Source organism: Oryctolagus cuniculus, chromosome 2, assembly GCF_964237555.1.
Source record: "Oryctolagus cuniculus chromosome 2, mOryCun1.1, whole genome shotgun sequence".
Classification (NCBI taxonomy): domain Eukaryota; kingdom Metazoa; phylum Chordata; class Mammalia; order Lagomorpha; family Leporidae; genus Oryctolagus; species Oryctolagus cuniculus.
In genome coordinates this window covers 187,099,020-187,111,687 of record NC_091433.1, presented here as the reverse complement: position 1 = coordinate 187,111,687, position 12,668 = coordinate 187,099,020, and the positions used below count along the sequence as shown (strand labels likewise).

Below are 12,668 nucleotides of genomic sequence, written 5' to 3'. Positions count from 1 at the left end.
CAAGTGCAAAAATCAGCAGCAAATGCAAGAAGGAAACAAATAAATTGGTAATAATATATTGGCGACCTAACCAATAATTGACTTATATGTGAGAATAACTCTTTTGCTTTATTTCTTAAGAAATTTTTTAAATAATAATTTAAAATAATTATTTCAATAATATAGTTTGAAGTGCAAAAATGTGCTGAGGGTGCATGAAAAAAGTAAGAATAGCAGAACATTAATAATAGAAATTCGGAAGAAGGGGCAGGAGTGTTTACGATAAAATTCAACCTTGCTGTCTGTGAACACTTTCATGAAAAAATATGGGGGAAAAGATAAGCTTACAATTATAGACAGCACAAAGTATATAGTCCAATGAGCAATGTAATAAAGGCCTTTTTGATTTGGGAGAAGTATTGAGATACTGAATAGGGGCCAGCGCTCTGGCGCAGCGGGTTAACGTCCTGGCCTGAAGTGCTGGCATCCCATATGGGCGCTGGTTCTAGTCCCAGCTGCTCCTCTTCTAATCCAGCTCTCTGCTATGGCCTGGGAAAGCAGTGGAAGATGGCCCAAGTCCTTGGGCCCCTGCACCCACTTGGGAGACCTGGAAGAAGCTTCTGGCTCCTGGCTTCGGATTGTCCCAGCTCCAGCAGTTGCAGCCAACTGGGGAATGAACCAACGGATGGAAGACCTCTCTTTCTCTTTCTCTCTCTGCCTCTCCTCTCTCTATGTAACTCTGACTTTCAAATAAATAAATAAATCTTTTTCAAAAAAAAAACTATCAGTTTTGGGCCGGCGCCGTGGCTCACTAGGCTAATCCTCCACCTTGCGGCGCTGGCACACCGGGTTCTAGTCCCGGTCGGGGCGCCGGATTCTGTCCCGGTTGCCCCTCTTCCAGGCCAGCTCTCTGCTATGGCCAGGGAGTGCAGTGGAGGATGGCCCAGGTGCTTGGGCCCTGCACCCCATGGGAGACCAGGAAAAAGCACCTGGCTCCTGGCTCCTGCCATCGGATCAGCGCGGTGCGCCGGCTGCAGCGGCGGCCATTGGAGGGTGAACCAACGGCAAAAGGAAGACCTTTCTCTCTCTGTCTCTCTCTCACTGTCCACTCTGCCTGTCAAAACATAAAAAAAAAAAAACAAAAAACTATCAGTTTTAAAAAAAGAAATACTGAACAACTTTATATTTTGTTAGAAAAAGACACCGTTAATTATATTTTAAAATACAACATATATATATGTTTTATATATATATATAAACATAAAACAGGGGCCAGTGCTGCGGCTCACTAGGCTAATCCTCTGCCTGCGGCACCAGCACCCCAGGTTCTAGTCCTGGTTGGAGCGCCGGGTTCTGTCCCGGTTGCTCCTCTTCCAGTCTAGCTCTCTGTTGTGGCCTGGGAAGGCAGTGGAGGATGGCCCAAGTGCTTGGGCCCTGCACTCGCATGGTAGACCAGGAGGAAGCACCTGGCTCCTGGCTTCAGATCGGCGCAGCACGCTGGCCGTAGCAGCCATCTGGGGGGTGAACCAACGGAAGGAAGACCTTTCTCTCTGTCTCTCTCTCTCACTGTCTAACTCTGCTTGTCAAAAAAAAAAAAAAAAATAGAATGGGATAAAGGAAATTAAGAACTCTGTAGATTTAATGGGTGACAGAAGAATAAGCAATTATAAACCAGAATAAAGAGAGTTTTCTCCTACTGGAATAAGATGGCTCGATAATCACTAAGCTAACACAACACTCCTCTATACATCCAGAGTACATCATCCCCTCTCACACACTTCTGTTTCCCAGCCTCACCTTGGCTTTACAAAGAGTAACTTCAGAAGTTTGGAACATAATTTCCTCCCTCCTCTGTGGGGAGCAATCCGGACTAGACTAAGTTACTCGAATTAAGACTTATTCTATGCATCTGCTCTCCCACAATATGGCGCTGGGAGAGAAGTAAACAGCTTCCGCACAGCTGCCTCCAGTTCAACCAATTAACTGTAGGACTTGCTCCTGATTGGAGAGCAGCGTACTTGGCGTGTGGGCAGCCGAGTTAGGATTGGCAGAGGAGGACTATAAAGGAGGAGAGAGACGGCATGCACCAGGAACATCTATGGGGAACATCTAAGGGAACCCGTGCAGCCCCCGAGAGAACCGGCCGGCAGTGTGCCGCTCCCCTGCGGAAGTGGGGAATGCGGCCAGGGGGAACTGCCCTTCCACGGAGGTGGAAGGGATAGTAGCCAACCCGGGAAGAACCAGCAGCAAACCCGGGGAGGGCCGAGCAGACGAAAGAACAGCGCAGGGTCCTGTGTTGCTCCTCCACGAAGAGGGGGAGCGACACTCCTCCATTTGTTTTGATCACTTACAGGAATTCTCAGGCTGCAGACACTGCCTGCACACCACTCTGTTGACACACGTGATAGGCTACTGAATCCTATGTGTGTCACAACCTTTTCTCACTTTTTAGATGTTTTGTCTGCAGAGTAATTTCTTCCAGTTAGCTAATTTACTTTTTAGCTTTGTTTATGTTTCATCTTTACAAGTTTTTAATATTGATTATTGTATATTTTTATTTCTAGACATTCTTTATGAAAAATCAGGTGCACTAACCATTTTATTACTTTATTTCTTGTTTCAACTCCTACTTTTAGAAGCACACCCAATGTAAGCTATATTCTCGTCCTGGTATTTCTAACACCTGAGGTTTTTGAGGATGTATCTTTTTTTTCTACTGACTCTTGCTCACGATGGCTTTTTTCTTAACATAGTCAGTGGTGTGTGGGATGGTATTGTGTAGTGGCAGTTGAGTATGTGTATATAGCATGATGTAGGGGGTTATGGTGTGTGCACTGTATGTGGTGTATGTGTATATTAGTTATTGTTTGCTTATGTGATTTGGAACTGGATCTGTCAGGATTCTTTGAGGCCTGGTTGGAGGGTGTCTTCCACCTAGGAAAACTGCTTATTTCTGGAAGGCACCTATGATATTTGGGTCCACTTAAATTAAGGGCCTTAGTCATTTTAAATGATACACATAGTATAAACTCAGGCCCCAAACTTACACGATGTTCAGGCTGTTGCCACAAATGAACAAAGGAGATTTATTCCAGGCTGAACAGATAGATTTGCTCTCTGCCTCTTTTTTTATGGGGTTATGCAATAAAATCTGCACAGGTCCTTCATTTATGGTAATCAACGATCCAAGTACCATCGCTAGACACACCCAAGCCTTTGTCCCTCACCTCCCCAATCCTATTTTTTTTTTTTTTTGACAGGCAGAGTGGACAGTGAGAGAGAGAGACAGAGAGAAAGGCCTTCCTTTGCCGTTGGTTCACCCTCCAATGGCCGCCGCAGCCGGAGCGCTGTGGCCGGCGCACCGCGCTGATCCGATGGCAGGAGCCAGGTGCTTCTCCTGGTCTCCCATGGGGTGCAGGACCCAAGGACTTGGGCCATGCTCCACTGCACTCCCTGGCCACAGCAGAGAGCTGGCCTGGAAGAGGGGCAACCGGGACAGAATCCGGCGCCCCGACCGGGACTAGAACCCGGTGTGCCGGCACCACAAGGCGGAGAACCCAATCCTATCTTACTTCTGCTTTCAAAGCTCTACAAAGCTGGATCCAGAGACCTCCCAAACACTGGAGACTTCAGAGCTTGCTGTCCCATGATTGTCTGCCTGTTGCCAGGACCGGGGATTTCTTTAACTTACTTACAAATTTATCCATTCTTTAAAAAAAATAACTATCAGGTGTGCAGTCCGTGCTGGAGCATGCACAACCTCCAGGCCATGTTCTCCTGGTCAGGCTCCTCGTGAAGCACCATTTCCCCAAGAGCCATCAGCATCGCTCACCGAGGCTGATGACTGCTCTCAATGGCGGGCACAGGAGAGCAAGCAACATGCATGCCCGCCAGCCGTCAGCACCCACCTATAAATCGTGTCCTTGCCTGGCTTGCTTATAATGAGAGCGACAGTTAGTGAGATCTCTTTTTCTGTTTTACAGTCCCTCTGAAACTCATCCAGGTTGCCCCTTGTCTCTCCCTGCCCATATATCTGGAGGGAAGGACTTTATGGTCACTTCTTCAGGGGATACAGAGTTATAGAGCTCTGGATTTATGCCCGTTTGCTGGGCCCCCTCTGGTCCCTGCGCCATAAGGTGAATGCAGGTGCAGTGAGAGTGATGTTGCATTCTGATGGCTCCAGACCAGTTCCTGACAGCTTGTTTTGACAAAAGCATGAAATTCGATGATTGTTGCTCAGCTCAGAAGCTGCAGGAAAAGCAGTAGGGAAAAGGAGGTTTAAACGTGAGCTCCCTGCTCCAAGCTTCTGTCTAATTAAGATAAATTGTGAAAAACAGGAAAAAATCTAAGTCCACAAATTTAATTACAACAATGGCCGGTCTAAAAGCCACACAATTTATTCCAGAGGATGCTGTGTGAACGTGTGTTTTCCTGAGACTGAGGGGTCATCACCTGCTCCATGAACAGGAGTCTAAAAGAAAAGTGGGATGTGTGGCATCAGCCTCTAAAATGCTCCCCAGGCAGTCCCTGTCTACTGGTTTCCACCCTTGTGTGTATAGTGCCCTTCCACACTGGCTAGCCGTGTGTCACCAGCAAGATTCTGCAGAAGTGAGTGTGTGACTTTGATGGCTGTGCCATAAAAGGTATCACTGAGTCACTCGCTTTGTGAGGCAGGGTGCGTGGGGTGCCAGCAGCCACATTATGCAAACACTGAAGGTGGCCAGGAGAGCTGCAGGTGGAGAAGAGCGAGGCCTCGTGCTGACTGCAAGCACAGCCACATGAATGACCCATCCTGTAAGGCTGATCCTGCAGCCCTAGCCAAGCCTTCCGAGGGTCGTAACCCCTGCCAGCAACTGACTAGCACCGCACCAGGAACTCTGGGTACCACTGCCCAGTCAAGCTGCTCCTGAGTCCCTGTCCCACACAAGCTGTGGTAATCAATGTTTATTGTTCTAATTCATTAAATTTGGGGACAACTTGTTTTGTAGCAGTAGATAAGCTAAGCGGGCTATACAAATTAGTTAGTTTTGACTATGTGAGACAGAAAATCCCAAACAAAAGAAAACAGATGTTTCCTTCTCTTTCTTATAAGAAACCTAGAGTCATAATTTTAAGCTAGTATGGATCTCCAAAGTGTCATGGATTCAGGTTACTTCTCTTTTATTGTTCTACCATCCTCAGTGTAAGTCTCTCCTCTCATGACCCATTATGGCTACTCAAACCCCAGCCATGACATCCCGCCCCCATTTTGCCCCATTTGGCAAAAGTGGCATCATCCTACTCTCAGGGCTGGCTAAGAGACATGCAAGCTCTTGTAATTTTTGGAACACATCCTGTGGAACCCAGATACCAGGTAGGAAGTCTGTCTTCCCTGGTAGTAATCCAAGCTGGCCACCTTGTATGGGAACGCTAGGATGTCACCTGCAGGAGTGAAGTGTTCTCAGACCTCCTAGCCCAGCCAAGACGCCAGCTCAGTGCAGCTGAGTGAATGACCCTAGGGGATGCCACCTGAAGCAGAAGAACCAGCCACCTAATCCCTGTCCAAATTCCTGTAGAATAAAAGGCAAATACCTTGGCTGTTGTATTAAGTCACTAAGTGGCTGGAGGTGACTGTTAATACAGCAATAGATAACAAAAATAAAAACTGAAAAGGGGAAGCTGTTCTAGGGAGAGGAAACAGCACGAGACAAGACACAGTAGTGAGAAGCAATCTGGCGTACGCAAGGAGCTCTCCATGGTTTGATGTCCTGGAAAGTGAAAATGGTGGACAAGTGTAGCTGCTAAGAAGGCTGAAAGTCAGCAGGAGGCCAGACCCTCTCCACCAGCAGGTGGCGTGTGCCGTCCCAGGAAGAGTGGGTTTAGGAGCCTCACCAACCTAGAGGCAAAGCAATGTGGAGAGGGTTTAATGCTGGAAGGGTTGATCACAGTAGGACTCAAGATGCAGAGCAAGGACTCCAGAGTCCCTTTTCCTCCTAACACATAGATCTGGGTAAACCTCAGGAGCAGCATTTAAGAAGGGAGAAGACTGCTGTGACTTGTGAATGATGGATGGGTTTGTAGCACACCTTGTGGGGAAGCACTCTGGGAGGGAGGCATGTAATAATAAATGGAGAAACAAAGGCATAGCCTCAGCCACTCTCACTCATTGCCCAAAAGACAGATAAACATTGCAATGTATTCCTTGCCCTTGAATCTCAATTGGGTCTCACACCCTATTGCCTTCATACCCCACCCCTCAGGGCCACCTGAAAGACCAGTTGCTGGAACACTTGAAAGACCAGTTCCAGGAATCCCCCTTCACCTGCTGCCTCCTGCCCCCACTCCCAGCCCCAGCCCTCCTAAAATATAAAAAGGCCTGCTCCTGGGGTCAGGGCCTTCTACTACATGTTTCATCATGGTCACAACGGCAGCTGATCACCCACCTCTATGAATTTATTTTCTCTGAATAAATGTGGTCTGGCTGTAAATTCATAGACTGCCTCCTCTCTATTCTGTGCCTCTTTTCCTAACATTCATGGTGCCCCGTCTGAGGAGGCACCAATCCGCAACTCTTTTCCTAAAAATAAAGATATTGTATTTTCTACCTAGCTATTTTTAAAGATTAAAACCATTTCTGTCTTTTAATGCATCCTTCTGCTTTGTAGCTAAGTCCTCAGGAACTAGGCAGCCTGTTTTATATGGTACCAAAAGGAGCCAGAATAGAAACAATGGAGGGTATTGGATATCATTGAAAGGACAGAGGAAACTAAACTGACTTCTATTCCTAGGCTGAGTTCAAAGTCACATCCTCCATTGAATATGACACATTTTATCTTCATTTTTGCTTGTAATGAAATGAATATATATTCAAGGATCATTTTTGTTGATGCATTCTCAACCCCAAGCAAAGCACCCCTTCCTCTTGTATCCATAATAGGTTGCATATTGCTCTGTTAGAGATCACTTGAAAAATTTTTCTGAAAGATTCATTACATGACACCCATAATGATGACTTTCCTCTCCTTTCTTTTCTGTGCCTCTTAGGAATGTGCTGGGCTGCAAGCAAAATGAAATGTATCATGGCTTAACTAAGTGAGGCATCCTCTAGACGCAAGAGGTCCAGAGATTGACAGACCTGGGCCGGTAACTGAACCTCATCATCAGGAATCCAATCTCCTATTTTCTGCTTCAGTTGCTTTCGCATGAAGCTGTTATCTTCATGGACCATTGCTGCCTTCCCAGGCATCCTGTCTGTGCTCCAGGAGGAAGAAATGTGCGTGCACTCATATCTTTCCTTTCGGAAGAACTTCTGTTTGGAGGTCTTGACCTGGAACTGTCATTTTTCTCTCCCCAGGCAGAACTGGGTTTCAGGGCTGTGTCCCTCTACAGAGAAGTCTGGAAAAGTGACTTTTTAATTCTTCCCAATCCCTATAATAAAGAAAGGCAAGTGGGCAGGAACTGCTGTAGTTTGAATGTGTCTTCTCCAAAATTCAGGTGTTACCAACGTGGCAGGATTAGGAGGTGAAGTTTTTAAGAAGTGATGAGGCCATCAGGTTTCACAACTCATGAAATCCCAGCCTTTCTAAAAGGGACATCATTCGGCACTTGCTTTCTTGCCCTTCTGCCTTCCATCGCGTGAAGAAACAGAGCCCCTGCCTTCCAGGGGACTCAGCTCTCAAGGCACCATCTTGGAAGCAGAGACAGAACCCTCACAACAGACTTACTGGTGCCTTGATCCTGAATGCCCCAGCCACCAGAACTGTAAGAAATAAACTCCCTTTCTTTACAAACTGCCCGATCTCAGCTGTTCTCTGAGAGCAGCAGAAATAAGAGACACGGACAGTGTCTGGCTTCTGGGCATCCAATTCACAAGTCCTTCACAGGGTCCGTACTTTCTACATGGCCCTGGGTATGAGGAGGGCATTTTTCTCAGGACTATCTTTGCAGTTGCAAAGGCACCTCTTCAACAGCAGGGTATAGTATAGCAGTGTGCAATCTCTGTAGTGCATGGATAATATAGCAAAATTCCATTATAAGTCAATAAGTATTACTGGGTCATAGAGTCCAAAGGACTCAATTACATACAATATGGGTTTTTTGTGGGGTTAAGGAAGTAAATGTTGGGAGCAATTCCAGGTTAGTGCCTTTAAGGCTAGGGCAAGCCTTTCCCTGTGTCAGCTGCAGTTTGGTGCCACCTAGTGGTGGCTGTTCTCCATCTAACCCAATGGAGCTGGGCAGAATTCTAGGTCAGGCAGGGTTCCCAGGAATTTCCCTAGTTAATGGGCTCCTATTGAAGCAGCTTGTTCTGGAGGGGTTGGATACTGGACTGTGCGGGCACCCACTTTCCATCTGTTGGCTTAATGAAGGGGTTTCATGCTGTCTTTATGCCTGGCTTTATCCTACCTGCCAAGGAGAGGAGCCAATTTGTCAATACTGAAGCAATGGGTTAAATGGACTGAAGTTGAGAGGGCACAAATAGAAAATATTATCTGTTATCCATCTGTATCTATGGGTTCTTTCTTTCCCTGACCTAAATGAAGTCTCCAGCATCTCTCAGAGCTTTGCTGGTCACTCTTACATAATGACAGTTTGGTCACTTTTATCACAATCATAACCTCATTTCTGTAATTGAACTATCAAACCTAGTGTAATGATCAAAGGTCACAGCTTTAACTAAAGTCATAGCTTCCTTCTCCCCTCCTGGGTGGCTTTTTGCGAACCAGAAGTCAGCAATGGAGTGAAGGGATATGGTCGGTCTCTTCTATGCTTTCCCCTCTCCCATTAGCTACTGCCTCTGGCCCCTGGAGTGGGACAACGATGAGGCAGTGGGGGGTAGAGGCATACTGTTTCATTTCATCGGTGATGTGGTGACCTGACTCTGGTGTTGACTCAGCCATGCTCAAAGTTTGCTCTTTCTCTTGGGAGCACTTCTTGTGGGTATCTTGGAGACTGTCCTGCTGGTATCCTCCAAGGGCAACGCCCACAAAGCAGGTGATCTCTCTCCTCCAATGGGAACATATGGACACAACAAGGTCCTTCAGGGGTCTGTGTCCGGAATCTTTTAGCATTTCCAGACAGCTTTCATGGACAGAATCCCCTTGAATAGAGCTTCAAGTCCACACTACACAGCCTCACTTATCCCTGGGGTAAGGGGGCAAAAGTCCCATTTTCCCTCCACACTTTGCCTGCTCAATGGCCTTCCCTGTACTCTGTTTTTTCCTGTCCTGCTGCCTCTGGCCTTTCTAGGCACAGCTTCTCAGAGCAGCCGTTGAACTTCCCAAACTCCTGCCATCCAAAATTCTCTGAGCCATCCCCTGAAAGCCTCTTTCTCGGCTGAGAGATGGAAAATGCCATGGTATTTGTGCAACTTGGAAGAGAAAGTATTTCACTTGCATCTTCAATCTTTTCATACGTTTAAGGTGGGTGTTGGCATAAAAATCAGATGATAGATCTCTCTTTAACAAATCTTTTGTGATCTTATACCTCTCTTTGGAGCATGCCAGCACTTGGTATTCATTCGGAATGGCTACACTACATAACTCTCAAGGGTATCATTTATACAAAATATAAGGGGAATATGGGTTAGGCATCCCTATCTATAAATCCAAAATCTGAAATGCTCTCTAATCTAAGCACTGACATAACGCTCAAATAGTTTCAGAGGTTGGGACATTTCCATTTCAGATTAGGGATGCTCAGCGGAAACAGCTTAAGTAAGTATCGCAAACTCAGAAAGACTGAAATCTGAGCCAAGAACTGCTAATGGGAATCCTCAGTGTCTCCTGGGTGTGGAGACCTGTAGAGCTGCAGGTGAATCCTTTCATACATCACATTCACATTACAGATTGTGACCACATGCTGTGCACTGCCGTGGGCGCTTTATATACTTCATTCACTCCTCAAACAACCGTGCGACGACGACGGTGCTCTTGTTCATCCTTGTTTTACAGATGAGGAAACTGAGGCCCATGGGTGTTTCACCACTTATTCCAGACAACACAGCTAGACTGGGAGGAAAAAAGAACTCAACCCCAGCGGGTACAGCTCCCAGATTGGTACTTCCAAGCCCATCCTACACACCTTGCGTGAGGGTTCTCTTCCCTCCGGGACATTCTGGAGCAGGTTACACGGAGAACAGAACCGGCCCTGCACTCTGGAGTCAGGCCAAGTGGCTCAGAACCCCGGCTGCCATTAGGTAGCTGCCTGGTGTTAGATACGTTATTTAAATTGTGCACCTCTAAGGCGTCTAACACCTGCCTGACAGAGGGACTAGCCAAAAACTGCCTGGAAATCAAACCCGAAACGATGGATGCTACATCAAACATGGGTGAAAGGAGAGAACTAATCACGACTTATTTCGACAAAAACTATTTAACGGATGCTTGGGGTGGGGTGCAGGTTCTGCGGGCAAGACCGTCACGACCATCCCTCCGGGGCCTTTGCACAGCGCTAGGCCCCGCTGGCCGCCGTGAACCCGGGGCCCTGAGGGAGGCAGCGGAGCCGGCAATTTGCTGTCTGGTCAGCCTGGTCCGTTCTAGCATCCCAGACACCCCCGGACGCCTGCCTCCTTCCGTGTGGAAAAGTGATTCCGAAGACACCTAGTGTGCTCCAAATCAACGGCGATTACCAGGGCGTCGAATATTGAGTGGTCCTAGCTGCTTACGTCTGGCTGCACCGGGTCCAGACATTCTGGTCAGCTGACAGGCACACAGGGCGGGGCCAGGCGGGTCTTTTCTTGCCTCGGAACTGTTCTCTCGGGGCTGAGTCCCCGCCCGGAAGCAGAGCGCCGTAGGCCGCGGGCCGGAAGCGCGCGCCGCCGCAGCCGCAGCGTGTCAGTGCCGAGGGAGGGAGGGGGCGAGCGAGCGAGAGCGGCCGCGGACGACGGGGCAAAATGGCGGCCTTCTCCGGTGCGTTTCTGGAAGCCGGGGAGGTGTGGGCGGCTCGCTCTGCTCCGCGGCCCTGGGACAGCTGTTGGGGAGTTCGGGGGATGGGAGCGGCCAGCGGGGGACCTGCTGCGGGAGGCGACGGCCGCCCCGGGGCCGCGGCCGCGCGGCTGGGCTTCGGGGAGGGCGTTTGTCCGGAGGTGCTGGCCGGGCCGGGCCGCCCCTGGCTTTGCTGCCAGGCACCCTCGGGGCGCAGACGGGGCAGCGGCGTTGCCCGCGCCGCTCCTGGCCGCCGGCCTTTCCGACGTGGCAGGGCCACTGACGCACCTTTTCCTGCTCGCGGCTCCGCGGCCGGGCGTGGGGAGGGCTCCTTTGGGAAGATGGCAAAACTGCCTCTCGTGTCGGCTTGCTTCAGGCCGCTCCCCAGCTGCAGTCCAGGCGCGGAGCTGGGTCTTTATCTGTCGTTAAACGCTGCCCTGGCGACGTTAACGTTCCTCGTTGAAGCCCAAGCCGGAGTGGCCATTCCCGTGGGCGCCAGGGAGTTGTGAAAAGCCGTCGCTGTTTGCCTGGGGACGCCCTCCTGGACTCCACGGGATTTGATGTCGTTGTCGAGCCCCGTAGCTGGGGTTTTGCCCTGCCCCGTTCTGCTTGCTTTTCGCACCCGTCATTGTAGAAAGCCAGCAGCCTTCTAGTGTGATGAGTTTAAGTAGCAGTAAAGGTATCCTCACCTCCGGCCCACTCTGTCAATGTTCTTCTCCTGGATTGCATAGTGTTCTCTTTTCTCCAGTGTCAGACTGTTAGGAATTCCACGATGTCTGGTTACGCAAGAGGATTTGGGACTGTTCAACATGCCCTACGAAGAGACAAGGGCAGATCAGAGTGGTTGCTGTTTTACTTTTCCAGCTGAGGTTTGTAGAGTAGTTCCGGGTTGTCGTTTGCAGGGATAGGAAACAGGTTTATTTTTTCGGCCAAGGGCCGTTTGAATATTTACAGCGTCGTTTGGAGGCCACACAAAATTACCGAGTTAAAAATCAGCCTGCTACTGATTTATGGAATTTGAAGGCCCACTAATGGTTGCCTTTGCTGGACTAGACCAAATGGTTTCACCGGCCTTAACTGGTGGCGTGCAGGCAGGATGTGCGCCATCCCCGTTAGGTTCCCATCTGTGGAAGTTGTACATACATTTCAGGAACGTTAACCGATTGGGCAAGAGTCTGTATACAACAAAAATAAAGAGGCAAGTAGAATTAAAGCTGAGTATCCCTGTTTTCCCTTAACTGTTAGAAGTGTTAAGCTTGGGGCTGGCGCCGTGGGGCAGGACGTTAATCCTCCGCGCTGGTATCCCATATGGGTGCCGGTTCAAGTCCCAGCTGCTCCTCTTCCAGTCCAGCTCTCTGCTGTGGCCCAGGAAGGCAGTGGAGGTTGGCCCAAGTGCTTGGGCCCTGCACCCCATGGGAGACCAGGAGGAAGCACCCGGCTCCTGGCGCAGCTCCTGCCTTGCGGCCAATTGGGGAGTGAACCAGCAGAGGGAAGACCCCTCTCTCTGTCTCTCCCTCTCACTGTCTGTAACTCTAGCTCTCAAGTAAAATAAAGAAAATATTTTAAGAAAAAGTGTCAAACTTAAAAGAAAACCTGGTCTCAAAGAACATGCAGAGATCGTGACCAGAGTAGGACAGGAAGATGTCGGATTTGCTGAAAGTACTGTGTGGTTGCTGCTTGTAAGTTTTCAAGAAGCTTCAGCAACACTTAGCCCATCACAGCCGGCGCCGTGGCTCACTAGGCTAATCCTCCACCTGCGGCGCCGGCACACCGGGTTCTAGTCCCGGT

At 49.0% G+C, this 12,668-nt stretch overlaps 1 protein-coding gene across 1 annotated transcript in view; it reads left to right on the top strand.

Moving 5' to 3' along the window:
- Positions 1 to 10,669: 10,669 nt before the first annotated feature.
- The window catches only part of DDX1 (DEAD-box helicase 1), a 38,378-nt gene continuing 36,379 nt past the window's right edge, over positions 10,670 to 12,668 (top strand). Inside the window, exon 1 of the mRNA XM_002710035.5 lies at positions 10,670 to 10,865. Coding sequence (XP_002710081.1) covers positions 10,850 to 10,865 — 16 coding nt within the window. The 5' untranslated portion in view covers positions 10,670 to 10,849. The remainder of the gene's footprint in view (positions 10,866 to 12,668) is intronic.